Raw genomic sequence first — 20,649 nt, 5'->3', positions numbered from 1 at the left:
TTACCTCATTCTTTATCAGAACATTATTTACCTAAATAGTCACTGGCGTAAACGTCTGTAATGAAGCTATAACCATTTTGGTAAACAGAACTTTCAGCTAGAAACCACTGAAGCTAGTTACGCAGAACTGAAGGTTCGAGATGAAAGTAGAACCTACCGGGCAAATATTCTTAGATAAATTCTGTTACGCAGATTTGACACATCGTATTGGAAACTCGTTTAGGAAAATATAAATGTAAAGTCATATATTTTTACCCGGTGAACCTAACCATTTATAACACTCTGCTCTTTAAATTTGTTATGAAAGAATTGTATTACAGCTTTTATTCCTAAAAATAAAATCAGGAAAAAAACATTTAATTTTTTTATATTTTGTTTTTGTTCATCTTTTACGGAAAGTCCCTACTAAAACGGCAAAAACAAAAGCTCAAACACATCAAACGAATGGATAACAACTGTCATATTCCTGACTTGGTACAGGAATTTCCTTATGTAGACATTATGTGATTGAACCTGATTTTAAAGCTAGCTAAACCTCTCACCTGTATGACAGTCGCATCAAATTCCATAGAAAAAACGAGACATTATAGGTCAAAAATGTCAAAAATAGGGGTTCAGCAGTCAATATTGTGTTAAAATCTAATCAATACGTGGCTTCTTTTAAAAAAAGACACCACTGACAAACATGTTGATTGTTTTTAGATTTCAACAGCTAATCAAATGATGATTAAAGTATGCTTACTTGAGAATTAAAGGTTGCAACAAAGTTGCGAAATCACAACAAAGTTTCAGACATGCTCCACGAAACCATTCCAATCCATACAGTTTCAAACAACATTTATGTAATGATGGGTTTTGTCGAACTTGATCGTCTTCATCCTCAGAAATGTTGCTTTTTAATAGCGCTGTCTTTTCCCCAGGTGTGGTACCATTTTTACAATACTGACTTCTGTATGAACTATTGTGTCTAAAACTCCAAATCAATAAATAAACGTTATAATTGAAAATAATTAACAAACTATAACATATGCTGCACATGATATAACTGTAAAACAATCTTTTGAAAGTTTTTCTAAAATTAATAAAATAAAAATATGCTCTTATAATTGCCATGTCTTTTATTTTGATTTTATTGTTCTTCGACTTAATCTCGTTCATTTTCTATAGTTTGGTCCCGGTAATACATATGTATAGAAATTTATATGATTAAAATACCTCTTTCGAATTTTAATATTTTCTTGAGCTGCCCAGCGCAACTGTAAATCGTTTACTAGACTTTCTGCTTGAAGCTCTGGAAGTTGATCCCAAAGTTCATCTTTACTTATTGTCCGTTTGTAGCAAGTTCGAACAATTCTAAAAAAATATTCAAAGAATGTTTTTTTCATAGCTGCAGATGTTAAAAACATAGTTTAGATTACTTTAAATATTTATTGTACAATATATTATGGAGTTCATATATGCATTTAGCTGTAAATAACTTAGGTACTTTAACACTTTAACTAAAACACCACCAGATATGTTTTCGTGTGACTGTTATTGTCTATCTTCAACAAAAGGTTTTCGGTCATTTCAAAAGAGGGTCATGGTCTTATGCCTTAACTACAATTTCTTAATATTTTGCACATTGTAATGATAAATGTCAAATGACCTTTATTCTGACAAGTTAGGAACTATTCTCATAAACTGGTACTATCCCCATTTATGGATATTATACACAGAAACGGGTATCAATTAAATGTAATAAAAAATCGAATTTTATGTTTCATGATAATAACTATCATGGGGCAAATATTCATATAAATGACAACATTTAACCTTTTAAGAATACATGTAAATAGAACAGATTATTTTAGATTAAATCAGAACCAAATACAAAAAAAAAATGTCTCCCAAAATCCTCCTTCTTTCCTTATTTTTTTTTTTGGGGGTGGGAGGGGATTAATTTCTATCCAGATGATATTCAGTTATAGTGCCTTCAGACAAATATTTTCATTTACTTGTAATGCTTGTGCCATGACAGCAAATATCTAAATATCTTTTGATCACTGAAAATCGATAGCTGTTATGTGGTATAAAAAATCGTGCTTTCACAATATTTTCATTAGTGTTTGTTGATACATATACGTTCCTGTATTATTCATAATTGCCTTAACTAGTAAAACAGTTGGTGCATTTACCACGTCCAAAAATACGCTTATTAAAATATGAAAAATACACGATTGAAGTGAGAAAAAAGAATTAAAGAAAATATGGTAAAATAGGAATAAACCTTACTTAAGACATTCATAAAAAAATGTATAGGCTTATTCGTCTGTTAAGAGTGTTCAGACTATTTCATTGAGAATTTATTTCATTTATGAATTTTTTAGTAATATATACACTCGATTCAATACTTACGGTGTAAACCACCAGAAAAACAGCTTCGAGAATACTGATGAATAAGGCTTCGGACATACTGGCTGTAAACAGGATTTATAACTTCTTACTTATTCTCATTGATATTTATATCATCACTATATACTATCTTTGTTCATTGTATATAATATACAATAATTTATTTTACAAAGGCGTCTAATAGCAAGTTAAAATTAACGAAGCACTGTACTAGGTATATGAAGACTAACAAAACACCAAATGTGCAATGAAAAATTCAGATATATAACAACATCTCGCTTGTGAGGCACATTATATTCCTATTATCACATATTTTATACTGATATGTACGTTTTTGCATGCCCAATAATAGCCGGAAGTCAAGGTTGGTTATCAGCCCTCGGGGCCGATATCGATATCAGCCCTCAAAATCCATATCAAGCCCCCGAGTTTAACTTCCGGTATAGTCCAGCGGATATCAGAATAATTGATCACTTTATGGTAAAAGCATGAAACTTGGCATAGTGAAAGATTAAGGGGTATAGAAAAAATTCAGATATGGAGCCACGAAAAAAAAATCCAATATGGCCGCCAAATTCAAGATGGCCGACATAAGTATAACATAATTCACTTGATAAAGTATTCCAATTTTAATGAGTTCAGAAGATGTCACAAACTAAAGGAAATACAATTAAGATATGTCAATTATTATTTTTTTAAACCTTATAATACAGAAATAATCAAAATGGCGTGCAAATTCAAAATGGCGCGTCAAAATGTCTAAGTTTGACAGTATTCGTATGTATACACCATCATTGTGTGATAGAAAGTTACCAAATCCGTGAAACTGATCATTTGATATCGACAAAGGCCTACAATGTATCATTCATATCTGAGTGCATAGATAATATTTTCAAAATGGCGGCAATATAAAAAAAAATGGCGCCGTTGAACATGTCAAAATTTGACGTTTTTTTTTTAAATATGTTATCAAAATAATTTAAAAAATAATGGATCAATTATTTCAATACAAGCATGTATAAACAATCATATCATTATTTAATGTAACAGGTGACATTAACTATGAAATAAAAATGGCCGATACAACTCAAAATGGCGACTTTGACGAGTTCTCATTTTTCATAGTTACAGGTAATTTCACAATTTTCCTGAAATGAAAAGAAATCAAACATGTGCAGTATTGAATCAGTGCAAAGAGTATTTCTTTTTTTAAAATGAGATAAGAAATAAATAAAAACTCACAAGTAACTATTTTACATAACAACAGATTAAAATTATAATTAAAATATGCTACAAATGCAAGAAAATCAAAGGAAAGCACAGTCTCAATCAATTTCTCTTTCACAGTCCGGTGAGCAGTTGCATAATGCTGTGCATTTTAATGCTGCTTTCAAGAATTTACATGCATGACATTGAAACTTCAGCAAGCACAGACCAGAATGGTACCATCAAGTTTTTGCCAACCTAATAAATCTGGTGATGGCATACTTGGATTTGCAACTTAACAATTGCCCCAAATAACACTACCTTGGTAAGCTGCACGCTTCGTATGTTCAATGAAGAAGTGCATCTCGTGTTGGAGGAATATTGTCAATTGTTCTTGTCTTCTGCGTGAATAACTGTTTTCTTAACTCATTCACCATATTAGCTGTACTAGACCAATCATACAAAAGCACACCATATCGTTCTATTACTTTAAAACACTTTTAAAATTTCCACTTTATTTAGATTCTCAATAACCTGCAGAAATGCCTCTGACAACTCCTCATATACGGACCATGTGTCCCAGAAAATGCATTGACTGTGTCACAACCGGTCCTAGAGCAAGGCACAATCCATGAATTGAACTATATCGGAAGTTCTTTCCAGTGCCAAATCCTATCCACAGCGATTCAGCCATTTGAATTCCCCTTTTAATGCAGCTGGGAATAAGGACATATCAATTGAAAGTTCTTTTTCAACTAATGGGATATCTGGTTCACTGAATCTTAGAACACCTGGTATAAGATTTTAGTAACTCTCTGGTAAAAGAGACACTCTCTTTGACTGGCTTTTCAACATAGGTTCAGATTGGTCAAATGTTTGAACAACGCCTTGAACATCCTCTGAAATATGATGGAATAAAGATATACCTGTACCATGGATGAATCTTTTAACAATATACTGCTTGGATTGTGATAAATTTTGTCTACAGCATATGAAGTGAATACATGTTGTATTAGATTGGTAGGGCAAACAGTACCTTCTTGGAAATAACAACGACAATCATCATTGGCCATGGAAGTAGACATTTCTAACACTCGGTCGTATGAGACAGACAGTCCAAGTTTAAAGAAAGTATCTACGAGATCACATTTTCTAGTCTTACAGTGGATCATGATTCCCAAATAAGCACAAACTGGAGGTTCATGATCTTTCATGTGACGGTTGCATAGTTTCTTTGTACAACTATACATCAGAAGTTGTGCTATTGTTTATGTCGACTGAGAATATGAACGATCCTGAATGTTGGGTCCAAACTGAATCATACTGACCAAAGAAAGCAATGACTGGGGTACAGAAGCTTACTGACATCCCTTTGGGAAGGTTCCTTTAAATTCTGAATTTGATGCGAAAATATCTTAACGAACAAACCTAGCTGCTTTTGATATGTTGACAAACTCATTATCAAAGTCTTCTAAGCAGACTCTCTTCAATGCAGGACCAATGTCATTTTTGAAAGCAAAAATGTTTTCACGGCCTTTTTTTTAAGCATCTAAGTTAGGGAAATTAGATACAATGCTGTGTTTTAGTCGTGTACTATTAACTCGAGATAAAACATCTGCACCTAGACATGTTATTCTTTCCGTATAAAGTTTACATTGATCTGACAACTTGTAAACACTTATGGTCTCATAGCATGACCTTGTTTCATTTATACAAGAGACTAGTTCTAAAAATGCAATACCATGGATTTGACATTCCTTCTTTGATTCGACATTATCATTTTTCAATTCGATTCGAGACGACGATTTTATAAGGAAAGTAAACATTTAACGTGGTACTTTGCTTCCTGTGCAATTAGATCACCAACACTTAACTTTGCAAGTAACAATGTGTCATTTAATTTTACTGCATATTCTCTCACATGTGTATCTTGTCCAAACGTTGAGGACTCATGAAGGGCTTCTTGACCTTTTGTCATTACAGAAAAAGCACACAGACGGGTTACTGGTGGACTGAACTGAAAGGCTTTATGTAGTTTTCTTTAAGATGTGGTTGCTTTATTATCTATTCTCTCATGTGAGGTTCGTTTTTCTGCTCTATTCAACTTTGTCATGTTCAGTTTTAAGTTGCAAGATTTGTGCCAACATGCCTTTTGGTCAATAACAAACTGTGCTATTCGAGATCCCTCATCTAAGTTTTCAATCACACATTTATGCCTTAAGTCATCAATCGTAATTCATGAAACTTTTTAATATTGTAAACTAAAGATTGATAACCAGCACCAACATTGAGACGTTTAGAATCAAATGAGCATATAAGTTTTTCGTCTATAATTTCTTGGCATAGGATGCAATTTGCCCAAACAATAATATTTGATTTAGTCGGTTTGTCATATTCTACATTTGATACCCTGGATATCTTTTCAATAGCTATGTTGTAAGAACTATGACCGTAAATTGGTTTATATTTTCCTTGTGGATAATTTCTGTATGCCAGACGCGTGTTTCGTCTACAAATGACGTATTAGTGACGCTTGAATCGAAAAAGTTAAAAAGACAAACAAAAAGTATGTTATTCAAGATTTGATGACCCGATATCCTGAAAGTTTTGCAAAGCACAAATATTTGTTGATTGTTAATAGCTTTCTAGATATACACGTTATAGTTTCTGATAATAAGACTTTTGGTGGCCATTTTGAATTTATCGGCCATTAAGGAATTATTTTTGATTGTTCAATATTCAGAAATGATTAATCAGCATCATAACTAGCAATATGCAAAGTTTTGTTCTTTTATTTTCAAATGATCAATTATACCCTTTTTTTGGGACTCTGCCTCATGACTGTTGGCAGCCATTTTATATTTGTCGGCCATTATGGAATTAATTTTGATTGTTCCATATACATTAAAGATTAATAAGCACCATAACTAGCAATATGCAAAGTGTGCTTTTATTTTCAAATAATAGATTATACCATATTTTGGGACTCCGCCTCATGACTATTGGCGGCCATTTTTAAAATTGGCGGCCTTTATGGATTTTTCTTTTAACGTTCCATATTCAGAAAAGATTGATAATCATCATAACTAGCAATATGCAAAGTTTTGTGCTTTAATTTTCAAATGATAAATTAAACTATATTTTTCGACTCTGCTGCATGACTGTTGGCGGCCATTTTAAATTGGCCGCCATTATGGAATTTTTTTTGATGGCTCCATATCCAAAACTGTTTATAAGCATCATAACTTACACTGTGCAAAGTTTCATGCTTTTACCATAAAGTGATCAATTGTCCCAAAATATTGAACTTAGCTGCTGGACTAGTAACCTGTCAATCAAAATCAATTTGTAAACAAGTCAGCCGAAGCAGCAAAACGACCAGGAGAGTTTTCTCTCAGATCAAATGACGATGCATGTAAATTCATACAAAAAAATGAAAAATGAGAACACAATGAAAAGAAATTTAGAAATTTACGAATCTGCTGTAGTAGAAAAAAGTAAATATCAATAGTGAAAATCACAAAAGTTCTCGTAAAATTTTGATGTCATAACTAAAAGAATTAAGATGTCAAAATTTGACGCCACACTGGAATGAGTAGCGATATGGTATTCTTCCTATAAAGCATATTGTAACACTTTAAGGAGGTAGACCTAGGTTAAGGGAAATAACTCTTAAAATCATCAGTACGTTTGTGTCAACCATTTTCATAAGTATATTCTAAGCTTCTATGTTACATAGATTATTTTCAATCTGTTTCAGTTAAATGCTTAAAATACGTTGATGAAACTTGACTTTTACAAACACATAACTGATTTAAAGAGTTATCTCCCTGAACCAAGGTCTAACACCTTAAGTCGTTTAATATTTGCAATTCTTAGAATAAATATATTTATTGTTAATTATTTCTGAATCTTATCACAAAACGTTGCTTACCTACTGTGATACGAACTTTTTTTTTTTAACTCAGAGTGATCATGGTGCATGGTGATACATATTTTGATTTTTTTTCATTAAATGTCTTTTTGAATTTGTGATGAAATATCAAACATAATTTGGTGTATGCTATTTTTTTTTCTCTTGCTTGAAAATATGTGATAAATAGATTATTACATGTCATTTTCCATATGGTCCGTGGTATCAGCCCACGACCCATAGCAAGCCCTCGGGCTAAAGCCCTCTGGCTTGATATGGGAGTCTAGGGCTGATACCAGGGCCATATGGAAAATGCCATGTAATAATCTATAATTATACACCATGTTATGTTACACGTTATTGTTGTCTCAACATGATTAGTGGTTATCTCATTGAAATACACCTTCATATTTGTTATACTTTTAAATATCATGATAGTATTTAACGCGACTATTTGGACATGAATAGATAAAATTTACCATCAAATAGATTTATTTCCAAATAAGATCCATTCGATTGCGTTGCAAATAAAAATATGATTAAAATGAAACAGACATGACACTGAACTGTGAATTAAAAAACTTACGAGGTAAATTTCAAAAGTTCAACACAATTATTGGTATGTAAAGGTATAGAATTAAATTTGTGTTTTACTAAAAAATGTTCAAATGCTATAATAGTGTAAAAAAGTGAATTGGCAGTTTCTATATATATATATATGTCTGTATGTTATATTTCTATTATAAATTAGAAAATACGTGGAACCACAAACGTCAAAATTATTTAATCACGTAGTATAATGAACCGTTTGTGGACTCCTGTAAATTCTATAGAACTTGTGGACTATTTTAAATCTCGGTTTATTTCTGAAATTAATTCTTTAAGTTACATAATTTTGATTGTTTAACTCTGTATTCTAACACTGTCCATGTGAAATTTTAAAATTGTTTGTATAAACATTGAACGACAAAAATATGTGACGTATACATTTTCTGACGTCAGACACGCAAAATTGTTTCTTTTAAAATTGTAACACGATGATGACTGCTGTACTCATATTTTGACTTTTTTATTTATTATGTCTGTTTAGCGCTACTAAAACCAGGCTTAATCCACGATTTTCTACTTTTGAAAACGCCTGTACCAAGTCAGCAAGGTCAGGAATATGACAGTTGTTGTCTTTTCGTTTTTCATATGTTTTGTCATTTGTAGTCATGTGATTAGGGACTTTCCAATTTATTTTCCTCTGAGTTCAGTATTTTTGTGATTTTACTTTTTGATAAGTAATACAAGTTTGACGTATTTTACGATATGAACTGTCAACAGCAGACATTCTGGACAACATGTCTGAATCTGATTATGAATGGGAAATAGTCAAGAAATTGTACGATGTCTCCTTCTTGATTCTAAAAAAAATCCACATACAAATATTATCAGTTCATGTTCATGGCCAAAAGTAAGTGTTTTGGTAAGACAAAATATAGCCAGAATTATGACCAACAGGAGTAATAACAGCCACGGTACCAGTTTTTCTGCACCGGACACGCATTTCGAAAGTATATGTATCTTCAGTGATGTTCGAAGTCAAAATGTCATATACACCCAAGCATAGAATATCACAAAATACATAACAGTCATCTCGTACGCTTTTCATCGACAAAATTCGCTTTAAAATTCGTAGTGTGCGCTTAGCAAATATACCTTTCCTATTCTTTCGTATCCATAAACACTTGGACTTTCAGCTAAACTGTATAGTACAACTTGAACACACGAGAATCCGAAACTGATAAACTGTAATATACTACTCAGACATAATGGCTGAAAATAAAGAACTATTAATTGAATCTGTTGATATATACAGTGCAACCTCCCTAATCCAACACCTGAGTGTTTCACTTTCCTGTTTTAACCGACACATTTTTCTGGTCCCCAAATATGCCTATCCTTGCAGATAAAAAGACTGAGTATTACGAAAATCTGCTCAATCAGACTTTTATTCTGGTCCCCCAGTGTGTTAGATAAGGCAGGTTACACCGTATTATGAAAAAAAACCCGATAGTTTGATATTAAAATTCCTTTTAATAGTTAATACTACTGAACACATAGAATTATCATCAATATTTGTTGACCAGTATATAAGTTTAATAAACAAAGACAACAATTAATTTACCACTTTTCAAATTTCAAAAAAACGGCGCCCGTTACAATTAAAACAAGCTGAAATTTTGTTACGAGAGTATCAAAGTAGAAAATAAAGGATGTTTTTTTAAGATAAGGGAAATGTTTGTCAATTTGTACTGTATATATATGCAGAAATCATTATTTCTTTTTCTAATCATCGTTGTATCGTTGATAACAAACTTTTGAAATATGCCCGATACAAAAAAGCTGTATTTCTTTTTACAAATGAAAGAATGATGTTTTACACAGCCAACTTATTCATTACTTTAAATCTCTTCTTACTGTCAGGCAAAGAAATCTTGTGTCTGACGTTTTAGTCTTGAACAGGGAAAGTACAAAGTCAATGCGTTTTTGGCGCCAAAAAAGTCGCATGCCAATTAAAAGTATGTTTTGGTCATTTAGATATGTGTTTTGGAAAAAGTAATATTTCTGACTCTGAGGACCAACATATATCATGATTATGACTTGATTTCAAAAGATCATTTCATAACAAACCTGATATGAAATATTATCTTGTAACGGTACTGCAGCACAAATTACAACAAATATCCAAAATAACCATAACAACCAAGATGAAACCACACCTCGTCTTCTGTTGACTTGATTTAATATCGCCACATATATCTACAATATATAAAATACTAATAACTGGGGATGTATATACAGTTCCTTCTCAAACAATCAATATATTTACGTTTAAAATTTCGGCTCTTTATTTTCAGATTTTCCTACATTGTGAAAAACGGGTTGATTGGTATAAGTACAGTTATTGCACGATTGTATTGATAAGATTAAAAACGCTTAAAATAAAGGATAAGAAGTAAATGTATAACAAAACAAATAAACAAACAAAAAAACAAACGTCTCTGATCGAAAAACCGTTAGATTCCGATTAAAAGTGTTTTTTTCCTGTTATAAATAGACATAACAGTTAAAGTGATAAAGTGTGCAAAACAGCAAATTTGGTAATTATTATATTCCAATTACAAAAGGGCATAAAATTCGTCAAAATGAATGGTGCTTTAAGCTATGACCACGGAGATGGTTATATTTGCTGAAACCACGACGAGGGCTGTATGTGTTCAGTTGAAAAAAATTGAACGATAAAAAATATTTCTATTCTAAGGCACAAACCAATATCTCAACTATAAAAAAATTACCAGGTGTATAACTGCCTTTAGTCGACACGTAGATATTGTAGAAAGTATTGTTTGACTCAAATATGGGTAGCACTATAGCAACTGTAATAACACCATAATATTGAAGGCATGTGGGTAAAAGATTGTCCTTTGAAATAAGTTGGGTTTTTTACAAATCGTTCGATGTATCGCAAGTTTGAATGCAAGTTTTAGTGCTCAAGTCTTGTCAATCTGCACATGTGTGTCGTATCAAAGGAATCAACTCTTATAACATTTAAAATATATCAAAAAGAGTACATATGATAATCTGATGTCAACATGTACACTGTAATACATATCTCTTTAGATTTAAGCGAAGCGGTTTTCGGAAAAACTCTTTTTCTTTAGAATTCTAGATTTATGGCTTTTTTAATATCCCGATTTCATCTCGGGTAACATTGGTGTCTCGGGTTGATAGGGTGAGCGTTATTGAATACAAGTTCGTATAATATACACTTTACATTTATCAAATACTTAAATAAGATTTTACATGTGCATGACATCATAAAAGATTTTGAGATTCGATGAAGTCTGTGCAAATGGGATCAAAAATCATTATGGCTGACACAAAACGATCGATCTAATTGATTATATAACATATAAAATGTACAAGTTTGGAACTTTTTAAGTACAGGATAAAAAACGAGAAGGGAGCATGATAAATATGTCTAAATTGTAGCCTTTTTATACTTTCCTGACCGGAGTAAAAACAACGTAAGGTTTTCGCCGTTGGTCAAAACTTAATGTTGTCGCCAAAGCGTTTTACACTGAATCTGCTATTGCAACGTAACAGCTAATTAAATTTTAAATTTGAGAGAAAAATCCTCGATAAATATAGTATCACACTCGATGAACTGGTAGAATATATCTATCTATATATATATATACTTACAAAACTTGCTGTAAGAAGTGAACAACTAACTATGTGTGATGTGGGAATACTTTGATCGTCGACACACTTGTATCCATAATTATTATTAGCATACAAAATAAAAAGACTAAGAATGGCTAACACCAAACATATACTCTGTAAATAAAATAAAAAACATATTGTTTACAATCAGAAAAGCAATGTTTACACTTAATCAAAATGCCCATAACAATTTACATCATTTTAACTACTAGTAATTGGAAGTGTATTGTATTTCTGGACTGTTCACACATATATATAGTGACGACATAACATCTTATAGTTACATACAAAAAACGTTCATTTAATATCGTCGCATTTCATAAGGTCATGTTTTGTGCGTATTTTCGTTAAATATAGAACTTATATTTTTAATTCGTTCTCATATTGAGCTGTGCAGCCACTGCTCACCGGTAGAGGACAGTTAAGCGCTCGCACACATGTTTAACCCCGCCACTTATTTTATGTGCATGTTCCACGTCATACAGAAGCTGATATTTGTTGCCGTCTCTCCGGCATTTATGGTTTTGGTATATATGTTTTTTTACATAGTGCAGGTCGTTTGATATAAATTTTCCCAATTAAATTGATTCCTATTTGTCATGCAACGGACTTTTATAGCTCAGTATATAGTATGGTTATTGCTCATTGTTGAAAGCCTTACAGTGACCTATAGTTGCGTACGTTCACGTTCTTTGATCTCTAATGGGTAGTTGTCGAATTGACAATGTTTCTCTCAATAATTGCGAGTTTTGCGAGTACTGGCAAACCGGTTATTTGTTTAATTGGTTTGTTTTTGTTGTTGTTCTTTAGTTATGCTGTTACAGCATTTGTCAAGATAAAAGAGGGGTCGGGGCTCACAAACATGTATGTTCAGTCTCTATGTTATATTCTGGTTCTAAGTCGGGAGCCTTTATTGCAGTGACTGTTGATTTTTACTGTCTGTCATATGTACTTTCCGTTTACTGTTTTAGCATAGAACAGACCGTTGTTTTTCTCGTTTGAATGTTATTTCAGTTCTTTACCGTGCCTGAGCCTGAGCCTTTAGTTTATTGTTGGGGGTCGTGTTGTTTATTCTTTAGTTTTCTGTGTTGTGTCATGTGAACTATTGTTTGTATGTTTGTCTTTTTCATTTTTAGCCATGGCGTTATCAGTTTGTTTTAGATTTATGAGTTTGACTATCCCTTTGGTATCTTTCGTCCCTCTTTTAGTGTCTTATTTTAAGGTATAATTGGTTAGGTTCATTGCCGAAGGCTGTATTGTGACCTCTAGTAGCTCAAATTCACGTCCTTTGGTCTGTGGTCACTACACTTGTATCATTGGCAACCAAACCACATCTGCTAGTTTTTATATAGAAATACATCAAAATTCATAAATCTAGCACTTTTCATAGTAGAATTATGTGTATTTTGGTGAAGTGGTATACAGGAAAAATAACTGTTTGTAACCTTAATTTCTTTCTAGTATATTTAAAAATAATTGGTCTTGTAATATATTATATGTAAAAATCTTACTGTCTTGAAAACATTTAGGGATCTAATTGGTATAGATGAAATAGAGCTGTCACGTGTTCCTACTACACAAAATATGAACGTTATCAAAAGCCAGCATACTGGACCTAACGCTGGCACTGTTGTCACAAAACACTCGGTAAACTTCGGTTTGGTTTCATTGAGTACGTGGTCGTCCTTGAAAATAACAAAAAAACTTAAATATTATATAAAACTGTCCAGCTCAGATATATCGGTGGTTAAATCTACATTGATCATGCAGTTTTAAAAATATGTTCACTATTCTATATACCACAGTATTGTCATCGTGAATTTGATGACGGCAGCTACTTGGGAATCTGATCATGTAAATAAGTTAATAACAAATGAAATAGGATTATCGTGTAGAGAATGTTGCACTTAAATATCATATTGTAGTGATACAATTAAGTAATGGATATAAAGAATTTTAATACCTTTAATTCAAAAGACATAACTTCTAGTTATAAAAAAAGGATGAAATAACACCACATTTGAAGTAACTTTTGCACTTATAAACCATTGAGATAAAGTGTAAACGTCGAAAGATGTAAGGTTATGAGGATTAAAAGGCATTCGAAAAATATAAGTATCGATTGATTAATTATTCATGTTAAAAGCCATTTTCAGCACACTTGGCTATACATAATGATTGGGAGACTTTAGTAAATGTGGAAGTATATAGAAAGAACCATTGACCTTTGGCAGGAAAACTGGCAATCATAGTCAACTTAAATGAAGTCGAGCGTTCCTTGCCTAAATCACAACCTCAAATATTGATAGGCAAGTGTTCACTGGGTCATCGAGGTCTGAACATTTAAAGAGGACATATTAGGCATGTTCCGAGCTCACTGGTGTCGTCAACAGTTGCAATAAAGAGTTGCCTCAGTATTCGATAAACACCAATCAATATTCAAAAAAAGGAGATCAAAATAGTGGCATTTATCTTTTTGTTTCCTTTCTGTCTGATTATCTTTTAAAAATCAAGACATGCAACACAGTGATATATTTTTTAGCCGCCTCCAGGTGCTGGATATTCTTTCCGTGTTGAAGACCCATTGGTAGCCTTCGGCTGTTTCTACTTTTGTCGCATGGTTGCCTCTTTGACATCCCCATTTTCATTCTCAATTTTATATACGAACACAAGGAATCAACAATTTCGATTATATCCCTTTTTCTGCAAATCGATTAACAGCTCTATGAGGTCCCACAACGAGCGTCTTTCGTAATTTCTTCATGCATGAAGGTAAGTCGACTGACAAACTTTCACAAAGCTTATAATGCCAGACAGTCCGTTAACACAGCTTAGAATGACAGACAGTACGTTCACACAACATATAATAACGGACGACACGTTTACACAGCATAGAATGACATACAGTCTGTACATAGAATGACGGACGTTTACAAAACATATAACAACAGACAGTCCGTTCACACAACAGGGAATGACAGACGTTTTCAAAGTATACAATGACAGACAGTTCGTTCACACGGCATAGCATGACAGACAGTTCGTTCACACAGCATAGAATGACAGACATTCCTTTCACACAATATAGAATGATGTACGTTTACAAAGCATAGAATGACAGACAGTCCGTTCACACGGCATAGCATGACAGACAGTTCGTTCACACAACATAGAATGACAGACAGTCCGTTCACACAACATAGAATGACGGACGTTTACAAAGCATAAAATGCTAAACAGTGCGTTAACACAACATATCTAATGACGGACGTTTACACAGCATAGAATGACATACAGTCCGTTCACACAACATAGAATAACGGACGTTTACAAAGCATATAATGAAAGACAGGGCTTTAACACAACATAGAATGACGGACGTTTACACAGCATATAATGACGTACAGTCCGTTAACACAACATAGAATGACGGACGTTTACATAGCATAGAATGACACAGTATTTTCGCATAGCATAGAAAGGCAGACAGTCCGTCCACACAGATTAGAATGACAGACAGTACATTCATCCAACATAGAATGACGGACGTTCACACAACATAGAATGACGGACGTTTACACAGCATAGAATGACGGACGTTTGCAAAGCACAGAATGACATACAGTCCGTTCACACAACATGGAATGACGGACGTTTACAAAGCAAAGAATGACACAGTCCGTTTGAACAGCATAGAATGACAGACAGTCTGTCCACACAGCTTAGAATGACAGACAAAACGTTCACACAACATAGAATGACGGACGTTCACTCAACATAGAATGACGGACGTTCACTCAACATAGAATGACGGACGTTTACAAAGCATAGAATGACATACAGTCTATTCACACAGCATATAATGACATACAGTCTATTCACACATCATAGAATGACGGACGTTCACTCAACATAGAATGACGGACGTTTACAAAGCATAGAATGACATACAGTCTATTCACACAGCATATAATAACATACAGTCTATTCACACAGCATATAATGACATACAGTCTATTCACACATCATAGAATGACAGACAAGCTGTTCAAACAGCATAGAATGACAGACAGTCTGTTCACATGTAGCATAGAATGGCAGACCGTCCATTCACACAGCATAGAATGACAGACCGTCTATTCACACAGCACATAAAAATTCATTTTTAATTATTTATTTATATAAGTTTGAATTTTTCATTATTAATTAATCATTTTGAAATTTAGCTTAATCTTACTTTTCATTAATATGTTTGAAATCCGTGATAAAAGAATTATGTTTTATTATTTGAAAGTGACTTATAGACCCAATGGGTCGGGTGTATTTTATTGTGTATGTAATATATTTGTACTTTATTGAAATGTGATTACACAGGTCACTATAATAAACATTTACTTACTTACTTACTTACAGTCTATTCACACATCATAGAATGACAGACAATCTGTTCAAACAGCATAGAATGACAGACAGTCTGTTCACACGTTGTGTCTTATGTTAAAATTATTTTGCCTACGGATACTTAGATTCCCGCACTGATTGTAAATTAGTCCTCAACCTTGAGGAAAGACCAATTTGCAACGTCTTGGCGTTGCGATTTTATCTCGGGAGTTTAATGATCATTTATGGAAATATCTAATTGATCTTATGTAAATTTATGTATGTTTGCATTCAATTCAAATCAATTCAAATCTATAGCAGAAACAAAATAGTAAATATTGTTACTCACCCAAAATGAAGAATTTCCGCAAAATTCTAAAAACGTCATGTTCATGAGTCGCAGTTTCATTCAACGTATATTATCGTTAAGATTGAACAGTAAGCTGCATATTTGTTTCATTTTTAAGTAACATCTTTTTTCAGATTAAACATTAAAATGTGTTTGTTTTGTTTAATTTTGTCTGATCATACTTTTTTTCAACTTTTGACATTTGATTGTCCTTTTTCTATTTTTATTTCACTACAACTTAACTTTTAGGTTCAATATAATTACTTCCTCCTATTCTATCCTCTTTTTTAATTTTTAACCGGATCTGATTTCAGTCTCGCCGCAACTTAAACATAATAGGTCCTGTAGCCCTACGGATCAGCGATAGCTTAATATGAACAGTCTCCTACTATTGTACTAATAATAAATAATGATAATAATAATATCACTAATGACATGAAGCATTGTCTTACAAATTACATATATTTTTTTTTTTTTTAAAATACAACATTATTCATCATATAGATCTTCATAAAAAAAGTAAAAAGTAATATAGTGCACGCTGTACTTACTGAAACTATCATCTAATTAGGAATAATAGTATGCTGGAGCTTACTTTATAAATGGATATATGAAGTTCGTTTTTGATAACACGGTAGCGGGTTCTTACACACATCTTTTTACTGACTCAAAATTTTTGTCTGTATCGTGTCTACCAAAACCAAATGCAACAAACAGGCATATGATGAACCTTCAAGGGCCTGGTAGAACCGTTTATCGTTTGATAAATCATGTTTTATAGTTACGGTTTGAATGTATGAGGGGGGCAAGGGGGGTCCCAATAACGGCAAAACAGAAAATTGGTTTGGCTTATAACAGATAACAGGGAATTAAAATGGACAAAAACAGATAACAGTAAATTAAAATAAGTCGGTCCTTGACAAATTCAGTATTTCTTATTACGGGTATAATCCTTTGCAATGAATTCCATTTTCTATGAAGAAGGTTTTTAGAATTATGTATCTAGAATGTGGTTACCATGTTTACTACTCAATATACTATTATACTATTTTGTTACGCTCGTGTACGGGACGTATTTTGGTATACTGTTGTCCATCCGTCGTCAACAAGTCAGACCTTAACTCAAACTCTCTCAAACCAATTTCCATAAAACTTTGGGAAATTGTTTATATATCTATTGACGTGAGCTCCCTTTCGTTTTTTATAAATTTAAGATTTCAAGTTTCTGAGAAATAAAATAAAAATGGTGTTTTTTTTCAGTTTTCTGAAATCTTAAAAATCCTTTCACAAATTTGCAAGGACTTTTGGTGAATTTTTCATATCTATTGACAATGATTGACATGAGCTTCCTTTCAATTTTTATAAATTTTAGATTTTACACAAAAACCTTTTCAGCAGTTCTCATGAAACTGTTTGCTGAATTGTTTATATCTATTGTTGTAAGCGCCCTTTCGATTTTTATTAATTTTAGATTTTATGTTATTGAGTTAAGGGGTTTTATTCATTAAAAAAGGTGGTATTTTACAGTTTTCGGACAATTATAATTCAAAAATGTTTTCAACATTTTTCATAAAACTTTGGTGTATTTTATATATATATATATATATTGACTGAAGCTCCCTTTCGATTTTTATAAATATTATATCTGATATGACATCGAGAAGTTATTGAATATTTCCAAAAGGCGACTGGCGTATTATGTGCTCATGACGTAGCTGTTTGTTTGTTACAGAAATGTCTTTTTCAGCATTTATTGAGGTGTGTGAATTTTTCTTAATAAGACTATGAGGCAAAGTGGTATATAGGGTAGAAAAATCCAAAGCACCAACTATAAGCGTGCAATTTATCAAGTACCTCGAACCAATTTTGACACTTTAAAAGTAATTTATTCCACTATTTTAAATTTGAAAGGCCTTATTTGAACATTTCTTAATCAGGTTTTTGATTGTAACAAGTGTACTATTGAGTAAAATACATAGTTAAGTAGGGGAACAATGGCTTGAAGAGGAAATAAATCTGTGTAATGATAATGAGCTATGTGCAGCTTCGGAACCAAGTACATGGTTGGAATTTTCATTGTACAATGTTTTTGGTTCTGCTTTGAAGAGAATCAGAGCTGAGTCTATGTACCATATAATATAAAAGGTTAACTGGTCGTAAGGACCTAGCCTAGACTAAGTCCTTAATTGAGATCCTTGTCAGATATTCTTGGCCATATGTTTTCCTTTTTGTCATATTAAGAATTGTTCTAATTTAATATGTTCGTACGGTAAACAAGGAACATTATCATGAATACCAAAAAAAAAGAATATTCTAAATACAATCATGTTAAAAAAAATGGAATTTACAAAGGATAATCATAAGATATACTGGAATTATCCTGGAGCTCACGTCTGTGCTCAGCTTGAGCCTTCTGTGATGGGTATATGTTAATGGAATCCTCCGACTACGGGACCAAAATATTAGTAGTAGTAGACCCCAATGTGCAATGATCTTCAATTTTTACCGAACATTGGCTGTCAAAAAATGCTAACATTCCAATTTTCAATAACAGTTAACAGCAAATACATTGTCACAATAACAGATAACAAAAAAACTAAAAGCCCAATAACAGCTAACAAAGAATAAGACAATAACAGCTAACAGAAAATACATTTTCAGAAAAACAGATAACAAAGAATTGAATTATCCCATAACAGCATAACAGTTAACCCCCTTGCCCCCCTCATGTATGGGTTGATATACATAATGCATACGGAATTTATTGTAAAATTGTAGTTGAAAGTGATATATCCTTTCATTTTGCTTTACAAAATTAAGTATGTAATTGATGTTTTTTAACCTTCACCTTAATATCATCCGAAATTATTTTTGTCTAAAAATAACAATAGATGTATATACAGACTGAGTTAAACATCGAATGAATAGTGTAAAAGAAACACACATTTACTCGACTGAATAGCGTTAAACAAAGACACATTTACTTACCCAAAATGTCGAATTCCCACAAAATTCTAAAAATGTCATGATTATATCTAAAATAGAATCCCAGGTATATTGCTGTTATTGCAACATTAGGCATTAGATTACTATCGATGCGAGTGTAAAGCTTTAAAGTTAATGTCCAGGTGGTCTATCAACCATGCTTATGTACGTCCACGACTAATGATAAGTAAAGGAAGATGGTCACTGTTTACAAGTGATGACCCTCGCATATTATTCAAATAGGAATAGTATGGCCTAATTTGGTTGACTTTGTAATGGCTGGATAAGTTGTAATTTACCTGGAGAGAAATCATACATGTTTACTGTCCATGTTATTGAATAATTAGGTGGGTAATCGGTCATCTTCTGGACAGGGTATACTTAGATATTCACTGACATTGATTCTTTTTTCACTACATTATAATTTAATTTTTAAACATTCACATGTGCCAGTCTATGGAAGAAGCGAACCGATAAAAACGTTTCTTATATGAAACATATAATATACAAAATATTTATTTTGTAAATATATATGCAAACACTCCATGAATAAATAGTTGGTTTGGGCAATGCAAAAAATATGTTATGTTGAGAAAAGACTTTTAAATGTATTGTTCATATACACGTCACACCAATTAAGTCTAAATAATATATGTATTCATCAGTAAGTGAAAGCCCAAAGTTTGTTTAAAATTTGAGGTGCTGTGTTTTTCTAATTAAGAAATAATTCATGGAAGCCATAGATTTGTTGGAAATTTACACATGGCCTGGGCCGTGGTATTCGAATTTTATCCTGAGCGTTAGCGAGGGATAAAATTAACGAATATCACGGCCCAGGCCATGTGTAAATTTACAACAAATCTATGGCTTCCATGAATTATTTCGATTCTAATAGGACAAATAAGTTAATTTAAATACTGAAGCGAGGGTTGGTATGCCGTGTGTGGAGCTGTTCTTTTTTACTCCTTGTTAGATAAAGCTCAAATATTCTCATACATCTTTAACTTGCATTAATTATTTCGTTAATAACCGCTAGAAAATTATGTTTAATTCTCAAACCCAATATTTCCGATTTTTAATTTACATGTTTTCTCGTAAGCTACCGTCAAATCCAAAATCGACATTTCGTAAAGAAGGAGCTGCCATGTTG

At 32.5% G+C, this 20,649-nt stretch overlaps 1 protein-coding gene across 3 annotated transcripts in view; it reads right to left on the bottom strand.

The window, feature by feature from the left end:
- LOC134707213 (ATP-binding cassette sub-family C member 3-like) overlaps positions 1-19,762 on the bottom strand; it is a 48,235-nt gene extending 28,473 nt beyond the window's left edge. The window contains exons 1-8 of one of the 3 annotated variants that reach the window (XM_063566799.1): positions 19,503-19,762; positions 13,297-13,470; positions 11,765-11,899; positions 10,190-10,318; positions 9,215-9,331; positions 2,398-2,459; positions 1,216-1,353; positions 743-973 (exon numbers count right to left, since the gene is read on the bottom strand). In XM_063566799.1, the coding sequence (XP_063422869.1) occupies positions 743-973; positions 1,216-1,353; positions 2,398-2,459; positions 9,215-9,331; positions 10,190-10,318; positions 11,765-11,899; positions 13,297-13,470; positions 19,503-19,541 (1,025 nt within the window). In that variant the 5' untranslated portion in view covers positions 19,542-19,762. Of the gene's footprint in view, positions 1-742; positions 974-1,215; positions 1,354-2,397; positions 2,460-9,214; positions 9,332-10,189; positions 10,319-11,764; positions 11,900-13,296; positions 13,471-16,514; positions 16,768-19,502 lie in introns of those variants that run through there. The other 2 variants (XM_063566797.1, XM_063566798.1) reach the window with 2 other exon arrangements.
- Positions 19,763-20,649: the final 887 nt, after the last annotated feature.

The sequence above is a fragment of the Mytilus trossulus genome, chromosome 2 (assembly GCF_036588685.1).
Source record: "Mytilus trossulus isolate FHL-02 chromosome 2, PNRI_Mtr1.1.1.hap1, whole genome shotgun sequence".
Classification (NCBI taxonomy): Eukaryota; Metazoa; Mollusca; class Bivalvia; order Mytilida; family Mytilidae; genus Mytilus; species Mytilus trossulus.
Note: the sequence above shows the minus strand (reverse complement) of the source record. Positions and strands in the feature narration are given on the sequence as shown.